General features: G+C 48.6%; 1 protein-coding gene across 1 annotated transcript; it reads right to left on the reverse strand.

Annotated features, from left to right (window-relative positions):
• Positions 1–6,609: 6,609 nt before the first annotated feature.
• Positions 6,610–10,676, reverse strand: WNT8A (Wnt family member 8A). The gene is made up of 6 exons (XM_040975566.1): positions 10,609–10,676; positions 10,489–10,522; positions 10,147–10,285; positions 9,089–9,214; positions 8,287–8,429; positions 6,610–7,274 (listed from the first exon to the last, which is right to left on the reverse strand). The coding sequence occupies exons 1-6, from the start codon at positions 10,674–10,676 to the stop codon at positions 6,726–6,728; spliced, it is 1,059 nt and encodes a 352-aa protein (XP_040831500.1). The 3' UTR covers positions 6,610–6,725.
• Between the last annotated feature and the right edge of the window lie 3,865 nt (positions 10,677–14,541).

The raw sequence follows: 14,541 nt of genomic DNA on the forward strand, positions 1-14,541 counted from the left end.
AAATTGGTGAGGCAGGCCTCATGCTGACTGCCCTGAATGGTGTCATCAATCCAATTCAAGGGGTGCCACAAAAGCAAGGAAATGAAACTTCAATTTCCTCCTCCTGTCAAATGATAGCTTATCATATGATTATGACCCTTATGAAGCTCAGGGCAAAGTATTTTATTGCTGTTTTTGTGAAAAGCAATAAACCACTCTCTTCTTTCACTTTGTCCTCTAGTCCTCACCCCTTACTCCACACCTGATTAGTTAAGGCACTTGGGAAGAACTGTGTTCTGTTGCCCATGGCTAGAAAACCAAAAACATCCTTTACCCTCCACCATCCTATTACCTTAGGATGTACAAGATTTGTTTTAAAAAAGAACATGAATGCAGATAAATACAGGAGAAAAAGCCATTGTGGCATCAGAGTACCCTTATAATATGCAGCTGCTCTCACCACTGGCTGAAGCTCTGCTTTGTTCTGGGCCCGCAGACAGATGTAGGTTGCTTTCATGAATGACTTTCCTCTCCTTCAGTACACACCACCATGAGAATGGACCCTACAGGGTTGCTATCAGTTCAGGAGTGTGTGGTTCTGATTGGGAGGGACAGCGTCCATTGACTTGATGTATTTGGCAGGTGTATATACAACTTCAGACTTCTGTACCTATGGAAGACATGAAGGGAACAAACAAATGGCCAAATTTATGGGAGAGTCCCCCACCAAGCCCGCCTTGTCCATTTCCTGGCCTGCCAGCAAGCCTGCACCTACCTAGCATCGGACTCAGAAAAGTTCAATTGCTCAGCTTCCTCACTGTGTGGCAGACATCAGTGGGGAAGATGTAGCATTCCTTTCTTTTTTAAGAAAAATTTCTTTACATAAAGATAAGAGATTTGAAGTATTTCATATGTACAGGTTTAAGCACATAATATTTATCTACCCTCCCTTAGCTACCTCAGTCCCTCTGTGTATTTCTCAGAACTTGAGCTTGCACTGTACAAATCAGGAGAGTACAGTTTCTGTCATCGTATCAGGACACGAGTGACAGGAGTTGTTATTGCAATTACATTTACAACAAGAGGCATGAACAACTAAGTAACAAACCACTGGATTTTCAGAGATAGTTGAAGTCCCATATGATTCTGACTCTATTTTTTAAAATAATGAATTCATTTTATTTTTGATGATGTTTACATAGTTGAGAAGGAAGCATACACATGTGGATCCCCAATTTGGGTGGGGAGGGTCAAGGAATGGATAAAAGTGGATGAGGCAACTGCCTCCAATCTCCTTTTTCTTTCTGGTACCTGCAGAAAGCGGGCAGAGGAGAAGGCCTCTCCCAGCAGCCCACCTGCATCAATACCCAGGAGTGGGCGACAATTACCCAGTGTAATCCTGGGCTTCCTGATGTGGATCATGTTCTAAGGATAGTTCTGAGATGCTGTTGATCTCATTGCTGTAAGGTTGAGGAAATCCTTCTAAGATCCATTGGCTGACATAACCCACCTTAGAGTCAGTTCGCCCACATACTCACTGTCAGAGCTTGACTTGAAAGCTGTCCAAATTTTTCCACACTCCATGGTACTAGGTGGCCTCTGCAGGCCTCAATGAATGGGCTGTCATGTTCCCAATGTGCATCTGGGCATGCCATCCACAGGCCTCAGGAATCAAGGAGACACAGTTCTAATACTATGATTAAGCATTCCATGATTAAAACACATGTACTGTGATTTTTATTGTGGTTTGGAGTTCTGATTCCAGTGATTCAGTTGGGGGAGTCCAAAAGAAACCTCACCAGACCTGACTGCTGTGTGTCCTGTGCAGGGTCCAGCTCAGTCTGTCACCCACAGAAGCCTAGACACACTGGTGGCTGCAGTCTGACTCTACTCTATAACATTTTTATTTAGATTAAAATAAGTTAAACAGAATACCAAGGGGGCTGGCACATGCAACACTGGCATTGCATATGGGCACCAGGTCAAGCCTTGGCTACTCCACTTCCCATCTAATTCCCTGTTAACGATCCTGGGAAAGCAGTGAATGCTCGGACCTTGCACACACATGGAAACCTTGATAAAGCTCCTGGCTTTAGACTGGCCCAATTTTGACCATTAAACCCATTTAGGAAGAGAACTAGCAGATGAAAGCTCTCTCCCTCTCTCTCTGTGTGTGTGTGTGTGTGTGTGTGTGTGTGTAACTGCTTCAAAACAAGTAAAATCATATTTGAAAATATATAGTAAGGGGCCCAGTGCAGTGGCCTAGTGCTTAAGTCCTCGCCTTGAATGCACCGGGATCCCATATGGGTGTTGGTTCTAATCCTGGCAGCTCCACTTCCCATCCAGCTCCCTGCCTGTGACCTGGCAAAGCAGTCGAAGACAGCCCAAAACCTTGGGACCCTGCACCTGCGTGGGAGACCTGGAAGAGGCTCCATGCTCCTGGCTTTGGATTGGCACAGCACTGGCCGTTGCGGTGGCTTGGGGAGTAAATCAGCAGACAGAAGATCTTCCTTTCTGTCTCTTCTCCTCTCTGTATATCTGCCTTTCCAATAAAAATTAAATGAATCTTAAACACACACACACACACACACACACCTCCTCACTAATCACCCTCATTTTTTTTCCTTCCACCAAACTACTGAGCTTTAGGGGATAATTACTCCCAACCTTCTTTCCCAGGCTTACCCCTTCCTTCATCAGCCTCAGCTACATCGGATTATGATACTTCAGTTCCTAGCAGGTACTGTATCCTAGTTGAGGCCATTTCCATCCTTGAAATACCTGTGTGTTATACATTGCTGCTCCAGGTCCAAATGCTTCCTCACCATCTGCCTGCTTCCTAAAATTGCCTTCTGTGTATTTGACAGAATCTGCATGTGAGAGAGGGAAAGACAGAGAGAAAAAGATCCTCCTCCTGCTGTTTCCTCTCTGCATATTCCATGTGGATAACAGGGATCCATGAGCTTGAGTCATCTTCCACTCGTTTCCCAAGCACATTTGCAGGGACTGGATTCGAAGTGGAGCAGCCAGGACTCAGCTCAGCAGCGCTCAGCTATGGGACGGCAGGATGGCCGCCTTGAGAAAGTGGCTTAGTGGAGGAGGCACATCGCAATCTGATCCTACCTTGTCAGCTCTGTCACTTGGTGACACCGGGCAGGAAAGGGATACTTGCCTTCTCCTGGTCCAGCTTTCTTCCTGTGATAGGGAAGGCAACAGAATTAGGGGATTTAGAGCTCTCTGCCTGCCTAAAAGGAGGTCTTTAATCTCTCCTACAAACTTTTGCTATAGTCCTAGCTTTTGTTTAATTTTCTCCCAATCTAGATCTTTTGTCATTAGCGAAGATTATGAGTAGTTTGCATTTCGGGGGGCTAAAGATTGATGTATCTTCCTGTGGGCCTGTTTTTCCTTTCTCAATCCTTCATGATAAACACCTTCCCTTTGATATTTCCTCTTGAAACTTTGACCTCTAATGTGGACCGTAAGGGCGAGTCTTTCTTTGAGCACCCCTTGGAGAACTAGAATTCTGGCCTCCTAAGTCAGCAGGAGTCAGGCTCCAGCTTTATCATTCTAAAGCATGTCTTTGCAAATCAAAGTTAGGTTCTTCTTGTTGCAAGAGAGCTGAGAAAAATGACTCTTCATGGCACAAGTGTGAGGAACTGAACACCTTTCACTGCATATGAATGACTGTCATCCCAGGAAGCAGTGGATGGTTAAGAATGCTGCCCCAGATCCCTGGGTTCCCAAAACTTAAGTGTGGGTGTAAAAGAGTGTGGCTTTATGAGGTGGCAGGAACGAATTCAAATGTTCTTCCAAGCCTTGAATTTTAGGTGAGGGGGCTTAACCCTTATGAGCCGCTGCTCCCTCAGCAGTACAAAGGGAAATGATTGTAGTTCTAACTGAATTGTTCTGAGGCTGGAAAGAGATGAGACCTATTAAGCAGCTGAGGGTCATTCAGTAGAGAATCAATTCCACCTTTCCTCTCATAACTTTTCATGATCATCCACCAGTAAATGAGAACCGAGTGGACTGGCTAACTCTCGGGCCCTGTGGGCTTAGGCATCCCCAGGTAGGAAATGAGGAAAAGAAAACTGTAGGCTTGGCAAGCATATGTGTTTGTTTGTTTCTAATGGAAACCTGGAAAATGTAGGTGTGCATTCTCCAGGTGAAGTGAGGCAGGGTCTGATTTAGTGAACTCTGGGGAAGGGGCTCATGGACACGTTCCCATCTTTGATTTGATTTCCTTTCTGCAGGTTTTCAACACCCACCATCAGATCAGGCAATTGTGGGTCTCCCTCCCTCCCTGAGAACCCATATAGAACAAGAAGGCTTTACTGTTGGGTCATCTTAATTGTGGATAGCTTGTTCAGGGTAAGCCATGAATCTGAATGATGCTATGTCACTTGGAATGAACTCCTGACAGGAAGGTGATGGATGCAGAGAAATCTGAATTCCTTTAGTTTGACCCAGCATCCAAGTAGGAAGACTGGCTGCTGTGATTGATTGCCCTGAAGGTAAGATGGATGAGGGTGGGAGAGGGTGGGAAGAATAGCAGAGTCGTTGTTTGAGAATTAGGTAAGCTTTTCCTGGAATCTCCATTGCTTTGGATTTCTTTCAGGAAAACTCCTGATATAATCTCACAGGAAGCACAAATCTTGTTAGTGACCATTTGGGTGGCAGGGGCGGCTTTCTTTCAGAACTACCCTGTTACCCACCTCTCTGCTAAAATTACGGGTATGTCAGCAAGTCCTGGGGAAAGTGACAAAGCAGCAGCAGCCAGTATCTGGGTTCTCTGCCAGGGAATTCAGCTACAAATGAAAGCAGGAAATCTAGTCTATTTCTCTAGCTTGGTTTCACAACTCTAGGTTCAGGATGAGTAGTCGAACATCCATAATTTTTAAGGAGAAGATACTTTTATCAGCCCTAAGGGAGACAATCTTTTTAATCGTCTGTTTTTGTACTACAATGATTGCCATTAAATAGCCTCTCCTCCATTCCTGCCCCCCACTACGGCCCTGCACAGGCACCCCACGTTCTTGCTTAGTCAATATTTCACTGAGCTGTTTTAAGCTTTTTGTTGAAGGGACATTTTTATGGATTTCTCATCTCTGACCTCCTACCTCTGTGGTAGCTGTACAGTACTATAGGCAACAGAGATCAGAATGGATTGAAGGCACCTGCTGCTGCAGTTTCTAGTGAGATACCAACTTCAATGAACCTTCCGTTTTACTTAAGAACAAGCATTGATTATTCCCTTTTGCATTTAAAATTTTTTCTGATGACATAAAAATGTTTATTATAGACAAATAAAAGACATAAAAACATAAAGGGAAAAGAAACCACTCTATTGAATATTTTTGTGCTTTTTAAAAGACAAAATTGCAGTCTTCCTGAGCATACTATTTTGTAATCAATTTTTACTGATTGATATCATAAGTATTTTCCGTATCACCAAATATTTCTGAAGAATATCATTTTAGAGTTAATATTCCACTGTTAAGCCATGACCTAACACTGTTGAACAATTAAATTACTGACTACCTTTACACAGTAAGCCAGGCTGTCACCACACACTTGGGGTATCCCTCATTTGTTTATCCAAGTGATGGGGCAGGTTCCCAAGGCCTCCACGTTTGGATTTAGGAAACCAGTGACTGAGCTCTTGGGGACTCTCCTTATAGGAAACTCCCCCTGCAGAGATTACCAATGGAAGGTATTGAAGTGTAAATGAGCAGAATCCACAACTCTCCAGGTCTCTGCCCTGGGGGTCCAGTTTTGGTATACAGACACCTCAGGAAGCCCAAGTTCAGAGAGCAAACACACTTTGAATGTTACCCAAGTTCAAAAGATTTCCTTATCCTCCCCTCCACCCCCCCCCCCGCCCCGCCCCGCCTCAACTGCATTACAATAGCACCTTCAAAATCTGGGTATCTGTGTTGTTTTCCTATTGGTCAGTGCCACACACAGAATTCAAGGGGTTGGACAGGGTTGGACATTTCTAGTTTGTCTTTTGGCATGGTGGATAATTGGAATATAGAAATAGGGATTTTCATTCCCTTTCTCATCCTGATCACAACGGGTACTGATAGGCATCCAAGCCAGATGGAACATGCCATAAAGTGGAAGTCGAGTTCCCAGTCTGGAAAAACAGCAAAACAGGGTCATTTTGCATTTTCTAGAGAAAATTCTGTGTTGTTGGATTTTGTCTAGGGGAGTCACCTGCCCACTGTCTGACCACTTCCCCCCCGTTAGCGCCCAAAAGGGTTATGCACTGCACAAACCACCAAATCCTGATGTTCTCTAGGTTTGGGTAGGAAGAATTTTTCTAAAGTGCATACTCAGGTTAAAAACCCCAACATTAAAAAAAAAAAAAAACCTTCCCAAAGACACTTGTGGTGGGCACCCCCCTCATCTGCATGCCAGAGCCAGGGAAGCTATGACTCCCATCTGGCTCCTTGCAGTACATTTGGTGGGGTCGGCTGTGGTCTGAAATGTAAGGGAACTCCCCAGCAACTGCATTAAGTCCAGGCAAAGACCAGAAAGTAACTTGTAGGAAGGATAAGATGGGGTCTGCACAGGAAGGCTCTGCCCAAAACGTGCTGTGTAATCTGGGGCTCACGTTCCCGAGCATTCACAGAACAACCTGATGATTTTTCCATTGATTCCCAATCTGCCTCTCAGAGACAGAAGCTGTGTGTGCCACTCCCCAGTCATGCAGTGAGCAAGTGAGTCTCTGGGGGGGGGGGGTGTCACCACGCACTGCCCCTCGCCCGGGACTTGGCAGTGCCCAGGGAGCGAGTACAGTAGTATCTGTTCACTACGTGCCTACACTGGTCACACTTGACTGTGCAACACCACTGGAATTTGCAGTTACAGCTGCTCGTGACCTCAGTTCTCCTCTCTTCCACCTGTAGCCCACAGTCGGAACACAGGCGCCCACAGCTTCGCCGCTCCCTTCGGGATGTGTTGTGGTTGTGCTGCAGGCACTCACGACCCTCTGTGCCCTGGATGCCCAGGCTGAAGTTGCGGGTGCAGTAATCTGGTGACTCCTCTAAGAAGACCAACTCAGTCTCTGCTCTAGGAAGAAAGGCCTCTGTGGGGGCCCAGTGGCCCTCGGCGCTGTTCCCAGCTCTTAGCCGCCGCTTGTCCATCTCAATCTTCAGTGCCCGGTCATACTTGGCCTTCAGGTAGTCGCCCATCTCCCGGAAGCCAGCCAGCTGCAGCCAGCATGTCTGGATGCTGCAGCTCCCCGAGATGCCGTGACATTTGCAGGTTCTTTTCATGGTAGCCTTCACTGCCTTCATGGAGAGAGAATACAAAAGAGAGGGCTGACAGCTGGCAGCCAGCAGGAATATGGTGGAGCTGCGCTTTCTGCAGGGTTATTGGGGGAAGCTTGGGAAAGGGCCCCACCTCACATCTTCTCAGTGAAAACTCTTGAGTTTAAGGGCCTCACCCTGGTGACTTTTAACAGCCCTGGTTGATTCTGACAGTGCCAGAAAGATCCTGGAAAGGCTACAGTGGTCAGGAAATATAGACTCCAGGACCATCACCTGTTGAGCTTTTATTTCTGTATGTAACAAGCAGAGCAGGAATAGAATATCATGATCAAGACCTTTGAAGTTTACAGGGGAAAACATCAGCACTGGCACTGTTGTCTTAGAACTGGGAGCTGGAGTGTTTGGGGGCTGGGGGAGCAGTGTCAGATTTAACCTCTGGGCCCTCTGACAAGGAAGGAAACCTGTATACCCCAAAAGCAATCAGTGACCCTTGGCTGTGCCTCAACTGAAGAAACCTCTGCCCCTTTGACCTGGGCAAACAGGACGTCTAGGTTCAGGTTCACAGGGAATTTCTTGAGCCAGATTTGAGTTCAGAATATTCCCAGAAATTCCTTTCCCACTGAAAGTCTAAGAGGGTGAATACCCCCTCCAGAACAGCCTAGAGCAGTCCCATTCTCTCACAGCCAGGACAGTAGCCCCTGCTAATTTCCTAGAATACACAGTCGAAGCGGTTTAAGTAATGGAAGCAAGGCCTTAACTTCTTGCTCTCAGAAACTTGCCCCGTGCCTAAAAGGGGCAAGGATAAAAGGACTACATTAGAAGGCATGACTTCAGGGCCTGGCTCTGATGTTTAGTACCTTTGTTGCCTCAGATAAACCACATGGCTCGGAGTTAACTGGCCCTGTCATCCAGACAATGGGGTTGGGGGAACCTCTGGCCTGCTGGATGGCCTAGGACAGGTAGTTCTGGGTTGGTTGTGAAGGGCTGTGTAGATGTGAAGCTGTTGCCGATACTGGTCGACTGCTATACCCACCAGCCTGCCAGCCCTGTTGTTGTGCAGATTCATCAGGGCTCTGGCATCCTTCCCCTTCTCCAAACTGTCCACAAAGAGTTTAGAGATCCTTTCCCCAAATTCCACATTGTCGCTGCAGCCTCCCCAGATCCAGCCATGGCCTCCTACACGTGAGGAAAGAATAAGTTCTGCATATGGCTCCCTGCCAAGCCCCAGGAGACACAAGTCTTTTTGCTGATCAGCCAATACATCCCCAAGAACCCTTAAAGAGTGTAAAGCCACTGCTGAAGTAGGGGTGGGGAAATGGAGGTGTTTGGGGGGCGGTGAGTGGAGTCCTAGTTTTCCACAGCCAACTTCAGCCAACTTGCCAGCTTTGGGTAATTAATTTTCTGCCCACAGTAAAAGTAGGCACCATGGAGCTGGTTCCATGACTTTAGATGTCTCTTAGCAGCTTAAACATTTGGAATTCTGGTGCCACTATCCTCTGACTCTCCTTCCTCATTGGCAACAAATCTAAGTCTCTTAGGTGGTCTGCCAAGAGTCAAGCAGCTCTGAGGCCTTGACAAGCCATTTCGAGCCACAAAGATCAAGGCTGGCTCTCAGCTCTGGCATTCTGGTTCCCAGATGCTGGCTGGCCTCACAGCCTCCAGGTTTAGCTTTCAGGAGAGTCTGGGCCCAGCTACTCCCACAGTTAAGGGAGGTGCTGGTGTCCAGGGGTTGAAGAGAGAGCTGTGTCTCTCAGCCTGAGTCTGGAAAAATTTGGCCTGTTCTCAGCGCTCAGCCCCTCACCTCCTCCCACTCCTGCTTAGGAAGCTCACCATACCTGTTTTCCCGTTTTTTGAGTCATCACAGCCACAGTTTTCAAAGTCACCCATGCTACAGTTCTTGGTGATAGTGTGCATGACCCCAGCAGAGCTGATGGCATGAATGAAGGAAGTCTCTCTGGTGGCTTTAAAGAGAAAGAGGGACTCACTGCAAGACCCCAAAACCATGCTGCTTCTCTTCTGCTGAGGGAACAATCCTGCAGCCTCCTCACTTCCTCCAGGCAGCAGTAAACACACACACACACACTCAAGACAAATCCAGATATGGAATGATCAGGCTGAGTGGGGAGAGATAATGCAGTGTGCTGCTTCAGGACCAGGTTTTCCTCCTCCTGACTGTGAAACTGGCGCCACTAACAGTCATAATGGTTACAGCTGTCACTTAGGCAGCTCTCAGTTCACTGGACTACTGGTAGATATTGTCACATTTTATCTCGTTTTCTCTGTGTAGTATCCCCTATGGGGAAAGTTGTTCTTTCAGTCCCTATCTTTGTTCACTTCTCCACACTTTTCTTAGGAAACTCTCCATAATTGCTACACAATCAACTTCTGATGCAAGCCACTGCACACAGTCATAAGCCACATGGGTGTGTGTCTATTGGTACACACACATGGCCCCTCACCCTCAGACCCCACCTGAGGCCCAGCTAGCTGCAAAGGCTCCTCAGGACAGACCAGAATCTTCCCCAGTGGCTGCAAAGGCAGCCTTCTCCCATTTTTATTCCATGTCAATCAGTGCAATATTATAAATAATATAAATATAATATAAATATATATATATAAATAATATAAATATTTAAAAGTACATGCATTAAAAAAAAAAGACATTGCTTACATTTGTGTCCAACCCATTCCTGCTTGAAATACTGCCAGTGACCTCAAGAGAGCTGGCCTTCCTGGCCCCAAAAGACAGAACTGGTGTTGAGAGAAGGACAGTGAGTGACACAAAGTCAGCAGGTCACTTTGCTGTGCGCATGCAAGTCACACACACATGCACAACACGGCCACTTCTGCTCACACACTGCCACAGCATGGAGGTAATTACATGCACACTTACCACCTCTCAGCCTGTTGTGGGTGGAGAGCTGGAGGGCATTTTCAGGGCAGTTCCAGCGTTCCCAAGCAAACTGAAATTTACATTCCTCAATGCCACTTTGGGCACCCAGGGTCACACTGGTAGCATAGGTCAGGTAGGCCTGGCAGAAGAAGATGGACTATGAGACACTGTGTGGCACAGGTGGGCCTGTGCCAGGGGAAGTGGCAGGACTCCCTTGAGGAGCATCCTGGTTCTTGGGGGTGAGGGATGCTGGCATTGCCTCCCCACTCCTCCCTTTCTTCCTCCAGAAGTACCCCACTTTAGAACCCCCAGGATCAAGCAATAGCCGGAGACCCATCCTACCTTGGGGCCTGTTATCAGGAAGTTGTTCACTGACCTACCAAAGAAGAGGAAAAGTGAGTCACAGGTGAGACAGTAGGCGTTGCCTTAGTACGGATGTAGGGGACAGGTGGAGACACTTACCAGGCAGAGGCACTCGAGGTGGCACTGCATACGCCCACAGCCACCCAGAGTAGAAATAGGTCCCCCATGACCCTGCCCACTGCTGGAGAGCAAGTGTGGCTCAGAGCAAAGGCCAGAGAAGAAGTGAGGAGAGGGGAGGCCCTTCCAGACTATTTATGTGGGGGATTGTTAATGGCCAAAGGGGGAAAACAACAGCCCTGCTCATTTGTCCTTCCCTGGCAGGACTGCAGGGAGCCACAGAACCAATCGGGGACTGGGGAGGAGGGGGAAGGACTCAGCCCTCAAGGGAAGCCCCGCCCTGCCCCGCCCTCCCCTCACCCCACCTGAGAGGGGCTGAAGCGGCTCCAACTTGGAGGTTAATGCGAACCTATGTGCCTTGAGGGCTCATTCCTCAGAATCCTATAGCCAGAACCCTGCAGGTGGGTTCCCTATCTGTCAGTGCGACCCCACCCTTTTACTTGCCTCCCTCCTCAGAGTGTGCACAAGCTTGGAGGAACTCCATTTGGGGGTCTTTGGACTGGGTCCCCTCCCTACCTGGGTCACTGTGGTAGGAGGTGGTGGGGGGGCCATCTCTTTGGCGGGGGTGATGCTCTTTCATCACCGCCCACCAAACAAAGGCAGGTGCTGCAGGGCTTTGCCCTGACCTCGCAGGTCCTTGGTTTTGCAAGGGCATGCAGTCTGCTTGCTGATTGCTTGTGTCTGAAACTCAGCCCTTTCAGTTGCCCAGGGTTGTATGCCCTCTGATACTGGAATCCTTCCTTAAGATTGGCTTTGAAGCCTCAGGGCTGGGGAAGATGTCTGGCAGGAAGAATGAATGAATGAGCACTGTCCCTATGGGTCAAGTGCAGCAGCAGGTAAAACCATCACTTGGGGTACCTACAGCTCACATCAGAATTTGAGCTGGTTTGAGTTCCAGCTACTTTCTGCTTCAGATACAGTTTCTGGCTAATGCATCCCAGGAGTTAGCAGAGGATGGCCCAGGTACTTAGCTTTCGTCTACTCATGGGAGGCCACGTTCAAGTTCCCAGCTCCTGGTTCCAGCCAGGCCTGGCCCTGGCTGTTGCCAGGTGTTGTGGGGGAGTGAGTCAGCAAATGGAAGAGCTCTCTCTGTCTTTCCCTCTGTCATCCTGTCTTTGAAATAGTAAATCTTTAACAAATAGAGAACTGGTCTCCCAGCCCTAGCAGGCTCTTCTCTGCTGTGGGTTTCTCAGCCTAGGAAAGGAAATGTCTAAGTTCAAGTCACCTGGAAAAAGCCTGTGACCTTCCCTCTGTCCTCTCCTTCTCACCATTGAGAATCATGTTGAAGGTGCCAGCTTTGGGCATGTGGGTTCAGTAGCCTTTTGCTGCTGGTCCCTCCTCTCGTATCCAGCTTTCCACTAATGTGCATGATGGGAGGCAGCAGGTGACGACTTGGGTAGCTGGGTTTCTGCCACCCACAGGGAGGCTTCGATTGGGTTCTGGGCTCCTGCCTTTAGCCTGGCCCAGTGGTGGCTGTTGGGGTTATTTAGGTATTGAACCAGTGATTGGGAGATGTCTACCTCTGTCTGTTTCTTTGCCTCTCCGACGGAAACAACAAGACAAAAACAAGAACAAAATGTTTAACTTTCACTTTTTCAGATGGCATGGTTGTTTGTATGGTACTCACTGAAGGGGTCAGAACAGGATTCATCCTCCACTGCTTTCCTAGGCACATTAGCAGGGAGCTGGATCAGAAGTGGAGCCTACTGGAACCTGAACTGCAGCTCCATAAGGGATGCTGTACTTCCCAGATGATGGCTTAACCCTTTGTACCCGTGGCCTGGGCCAGATGTGACATTTTTGATCTGAGAAAACTTTGTGCTTGCTCTTGCTTCCTGAAGCTGTTACTATTCAGCTCAGTGGAACTGAGGCTATTAAGGGGAAACTTCTGCTCTGGGTATCCAGACACTGGGGCTGTGGCCGCTCACCTTGGGCAACTCCTGGGCGCTGTGGGGACTCAGCTTCTTGCTCTGTAAAATGTGGGGGGAACGTAGACTGTGGACTGACTCAGGACTTGCCATGCTGCAATCCTGACTTCAAGTTATTTATTTAAAGATTTATTTTATCTTTATTGGAAAGATTTAGACAGAGGAAGAGCTTCCATCTGTTGATTCACTCCCGAGGTGGCCACAACAGCTGGAGATGAGCTGATCCAAAGCCAGGAGCCAGGAGCCTCTTCCACGTCTCCCATGCTGCATGCAGGGTCCCAAGGCTTTGGGCCTGGATGGGATACTGGGCCACTGGGATTAGAACTGGAGCCCATATGGGATCCCAGCACGTGCAAGGTGAGGACTTTAGCCACTAGGCCACCACGCTGGGCCTTGTTAGGGGTTTTTAAAAATGATGACCCAAATTTTCGGCTTCTCTGTTTCAGGCATTGGGATCTGGAGTTGGAGGCAAGGGTGGAAGATGGCAGTGGAGGTGAAGCCAGCCCTGCAGCAGGAGGGATGTGGCAATGATGTACGGGCCCTCGCTGGAGCCAGCTGGGTGGGTCTGCTGATTTCTGTGGTTTGAATGTTTTCTCCTGTGGCTGACTCTAAGCCACCAATGTGGTCAGGAGAAGAGATGCATACTCACTGACTGAATTCATTGTCTCTGTCCTTGAGCTAGAATCCATGCAAGCAACTGCAAGAGCCCTCTGAGTAGAAAACGCAGCGGCTCAAATTAGGAAATGCTGGATTTTGACTAACTGTTATCTTTCTAAAATAGATATATATAATTTGTTTACTTCTAAGTTTATGCAAGCCACTTTTTACCACAGTTGCATTTAAAAACTCACACAGCTCTCCTGAGCCTGTGCAGCCTCCTCCAGCACAGTGTGGAGCCCAGCATCCTCCTGTGGGCTGCTGGAGATAAAGTGCAAAGTGCTCGCTTGGCTGCTGTGCTGGTGGACAGGGACATCACACTGTCTTCTCTGTCCCTCCACCCCGTGCTTCCAGTCCAGCTCCCTGCTGATGTGCCTGTAGAGGCAGCCAAAGATGGCCAGTGCCTCCCAGATGGAGTTCTTGCTCCTGGCTTGTGCCTGGGCTAACCCTGACTGTGTGAGCATCTGGAGAGTGAAACCCTGCCCTTGCCTTCTCTCATCCCTCCTCCCCTTTTTCTTCTTCCTCTCTCTGTTTCTCTCCCTCCCTTTCTCTCGTCTACTGTCTCTCTCTGTGATTCTGCCCGGTGCGGTAGCCTAGCAGCTAAAGTTCTCGCCTTACATGTGCCCACCAGGATCCCATATGGGGGCTGATTTGTGTCCCGGTGGTCCTGCTTCCCATTCAGCTCCAGCTCAGGATGTACATTCATAGCTAGAAAAGAGGTAGGGGCAGGTAGTCCAGAAGGCTACTTCCATCTCAAGAAGTGCTGCAGGTTGCAATCAAAGGACAATAACCCAAGAGGCACCAGGAAATCTAAGGAGGTGACAGAGACGCAAGGAGCAGAGACCTGTGTCACGCAGGAGGTTGGGACCAGGGGAGCCTGGATCCCGGCTGCTGGTTGGCCCAAGGCCAACGAGTTCCCACAGCATGTGAGACTTTTGTCCAGCAAATCCCGGAAGTTGGTCACTCCACCAGCAAGGGGACCCTTCCTAGGCCAGTGCACACTAACTTGCCCATTTCCTGGTGGCTCCTCATCCTTGGGGCAAGAGGGGGAAGAGTTGGTGATGGGTGGGGGGACAGAGGAAGGGCTGGAGGTTTTTGGGTGGGGAGGAAGGGGTAGGATTTCTGACTCTTCACACCCCTCTGCTAAGTGGATAAGGAGCCTGAGCCCCATGCATATCCTTCTGAGTTGTGATACCAAGCAGAGCTCTGGGACTTTCAGTCTCTGGTCTCCGCCCCTCCACCTGGAGGCTTCCCACCTCCTGGGGACACACCATTCCCAGTCCAAATGCCACAGTTTCCTGAGCTCCTGGCCCTCCCTCTGGCCTCCACA

Source organism: Ochotona curzoniae, unplaced genomic scaffold (genome assembly GCF_017591425.1).
Source record: "Ochotona curzoniae isolate NIBS_2020 unplaced genomic scaffold, NIBS_Ocur_1.0 contig_1, whole genome shotgun sequence".
Classification (NCBI taxonomy): Eukaryota; Metazoa; Chordata; class Mammalia; order Lagomorpha; family Ochotonidae; genus Ochotona; species Ochotona curzoniae.

Bases quoted from the DNA above. Each gene is read 5' to 3' on its own strand.
- WNT8A (XM_040975566.1), bottom strand. From the start codon at position 10,676: ATGGGGGACCTATTTCTACTCTGGGTGGCTGTGGGCGTATGCAGTGCC. The intron at 10,523-10,608 runs GTAAGTGTCTCC...CTTCTTTGGTAG, and splicing joins ACCTCGAGTGCCTCTGCCTG to GTCAGTGAACAACTTCCTGA. The intron at 7,275-8,286 runs GTGGGTATAGCA...CTCTCCATGAAG, and splicing joins ACAACAGGGCTGGCAGGCTG to GCAGTGAAGGCTACCATGAA.